Genomic DNA, 3,335 nt, shown 5'->3' on the forward strand with positions numbered 1-3,335 from the left:
GGACGTACGAATTTTATATAATGCACACACACACAAAGAGAGACAGACAACTAGAGAGAGAGAGAGAGTGAGAGTTTATGCCTTTATGTCCCATCACCGCCGGGCAGCCGGTGTTGGCTTATTTACGTCCCCGTAACATTAACGGTTCAGCGAAAGAGACAGCCAGCATAAGTATTAGACCTAAACAAGGAGTTCCAGGATCGATTTGTTCGACAACAAAAACTATTCAAGACGGTGCTCTAGCATGGCCGCAGTCGAAAGGCTGAAACAAGTAAAAAATAAATGACAACCGTCTTTACAAGAGAAAAAAAAAGAATGAAAGAAAACAGTACACAGCGAAGAATATTCTTTTGACCCTGTAACATTTTCTTACATTTATTTTAATATTTTGTAATTACGAAAATTTTGTTTAAAAAACCGTTGCTAATACCAAAAAAATATACATATAAAAATCAAAGCAGTTTTATTGTCGTATCTGCAGCAAAGACAAACAATTATTTAAAGTGTTGCTTCTGTTTTATTTTATAAAATCTAATAAAATTTATTTTATAAATGTATTTCGTTGCATTTTATAAACATATTAAAAAGATTTCCGGCGTTGAATAAAGTAAATACGAAAATAAAATTTGCAAAGATGGCTTGTTAAATAGTAAGATGGAAGAAGCGTAATGAAAGGTTTTGTCAGAAAAGCAGGTTTTTGTTGCCTCCTTCGTCCGAGGTTGAATTAAGGTCACGAGTAGATGCTTCAAGAACAAGAGGCCAACATGACGTACTCGTTTTCTTGCAATTTACTTGAGAGTCGTAAAAGAAAACCGTTTTTCACAGGCACCGAAACACTTTATCTGGTGGAGCAATTCGAAAAACATAAAGATATCCTCACGGCCAAGTTCTGTAGCACGGACACAAACCGCAGGAAAAACAACATCTGGTCGGAAATCACGGTTGGATTACACTTGAGGAACCCAGGCGTTAAAAGAACCGTGCGTGAAGTGAAGAAAAAATGGAAAAATATCGTATCTATGGCAAAAAAAGAAGCGGTGAAATCGGCTGAACACACCAACGACTCGACACCGAACACGAGAATTTCGGAAATAAGCCAACGGGTTCTGGATCTATTCGCCTATCTGCCGGCCCTTCAGAACCTGCAGGTTTTGGAGAACGGACATGAGGATATCTCAGAAATGCGGGGTTATTACGGCGAAGGTGAGAGCAGCAGCGGTGGAGGTGTGGTTGGAAGTTACGGGGCCAATAGCGACCTGTTCACTCTGATTAGAAACGACACGAGGCCGACGTCTCCGTCGGACGGCAGCGATCTATCGACAGACGGAGTGGATGAACAGCGACCGTCGTCGTACGGAGACGGCTCCCATGCGGCCACCACGTCGAACGTCGTCGCTGCCGCTCTCACCAACTATCGTCCCGAAATCGAAATGGTCGACCTCATCAAATGCGAAACCCGATCCACATCTCCGTCCGCCGTCAGTGATAATTCCAACGACTGCCCGCTCCTAGATGAGAACAAACGGGAGAAACCCGACAACCAGCGAGTAGACGTGACATTAAACCTACCCACACTGGATCGACAATCTAACCATCTTGTAACCAGTCCCGGTACAACTTCTGTACGTCAGAGCAACTCCGAACATTCGGACAACCTGTCCGGTTTACCCGTACCCGTATCTCTATCGTCGATACCCGCCGAGGATAAACTAGAAATCGTCAGCATAAACAGTATAGCCCAATCGCTCAGTTCACCGATTGTGGACGATATCAATATTATTTCTACAGTAAGTGCTGGTCAGCAGGACGGTGGCTACGAGGTGTCCAAAAACGAGATCTCCAAGACACTACCAGCCGCTCGGGTGGCGCCGGGGGACGACGGCACCAGTCCGGAGCGGAAAGTGGACCAATTATCGGACATTTCTCACACAACCGCAGCCAGCATGGCACTTACTGCCCTCTATCAGTCTTCCATGTTCACGAACAATTCGTCTGGTAGTGGCCACCCGTTGGGGAGTAGCAGCAGTAGTAGTTTGCTTTCGAGCAAATCTCACAGACAATGTTTAGAAGAATTAGCGGAGTCTCACGACGAGGCGCCGTCTTCTCATAAGAAACTAAGATCACTGTCCCCTGATTATATCGAGTTACACCATTCCGTATTACTTCTTGAGAAGGAGAAATTACGGATTGAAATCGAAAAGATGAAGCAAGAAATGGTAAACCAAGAGAAAATATCCAAAGTTTTGGATATCGCCAAAGACGTTTTTGTCTCCCTAAGGGAGAAACTTTAAGCATCTCGGTGATTGTTGTCCGTGTGTGTGTGTGTGTGTGCATACCTGTACAGGTGTGTCTCTGCCCCGATCTGTTTCCCCGCAACTTTCAGAAAAATGAATATTTTCTAATGAAATTTTCCACAAATATCTTTTGGGTGATATACATTATAATTATATCTGAATTTAATATGAGAAAGACAAAATTGGTGGATGCACACAACACACACACACACAGAGTATTCTTTTATTAGTTTGAGCTGGAGAGTTGCGGCCATGCTGGGACACCACCGTTAGCCTTGCTACACTTTCCCTATTAACACCTCTTATATTTGGCATTTGGTGAATGAGGGAGTTAGGTGTTTCTGCCCTCGTCTGTGTTTCCTGTTACGAGGTGGGTTCACCCAGAACCCTTCACGGAAGGAGATGACCAAGTTCTGTTTTGAAGACACCTACAAAGCTTAATCTTTTGAAAAAAATTATATAATCCGTGTCAGTCTATGTGGGCGCTCATCAATTTTTTATCCCCATTAAATTCCATTATAACCCTAATCTACACCACCTGAAGGGTATTTGTAAAACAATTTCATTTAAAAATGTCCATTTTTCTGCAAGTTACGAGGAAACAGAACTGGGTGGGTGTCACATTTGAGTTGATATGCCTTATGTATGTATGTTCATAGTGAGTGTATATATCTGTGTGTGTATGTGTTGGGTTGCGTTACTAGTGGGTTGGTTAATGGGTGCGAACACATTCCTCATGCAACTCTTGTGTGGATTCACACACCGACACACACACGTATTTGTAGCACTTGTATATACAGATTGATGTATATATGCATACGTGTGTGTATGTGTTTGTGAAGTTGCATACAAGTATGTACAGTTGGATTTGTATATAAATAATATATACATGCATATATATATACATATACATGCATATATATATACATGCATATATATATATATATATATATATATATATATACATACATATATATAATATATATATATTATATATATACATACATATATATTATATATATATATATATATATATATATA

General features: G+C 41.0%; 1 protein-coding gene across 1 annotated transcript; it reads left to right on the plus strand.

Annotated features, from left to right (window-relative positions):
• Nucleotides 1–608: 608 nt before the first annotated feature.
• On the plus strand, nt 609–2,896 carry LOC115225362. The gene has a single exon (XM_029796312.2). The coding sequence runs from the start codon at nt 741–743 to the stop codon at nt 2,289–2,291; it is 1,551 nt and encodes a 516-aa protein (XP_029652172.1). The 5' UTR covers nt 609–740; the 3' UTR covers nt 2,292–2,896.
• Nucleotides 2,897–3,335: the final 439 nt, after the last annotated feature.

This window comes from Octopus sinensis, linkage group LG27 (genome assembly GCF_006345805.1).
Source record: "Octopus sinensis linkage group LG27, ASM634580v1, whole genome shotgun sequence".
Classification (NCBI taxonomy): Eukaryota; Metazoa; Mollusca; class Cephalopoda; order Octopoda; family Octopodidae; genus Octopus; species Octopus sinensis.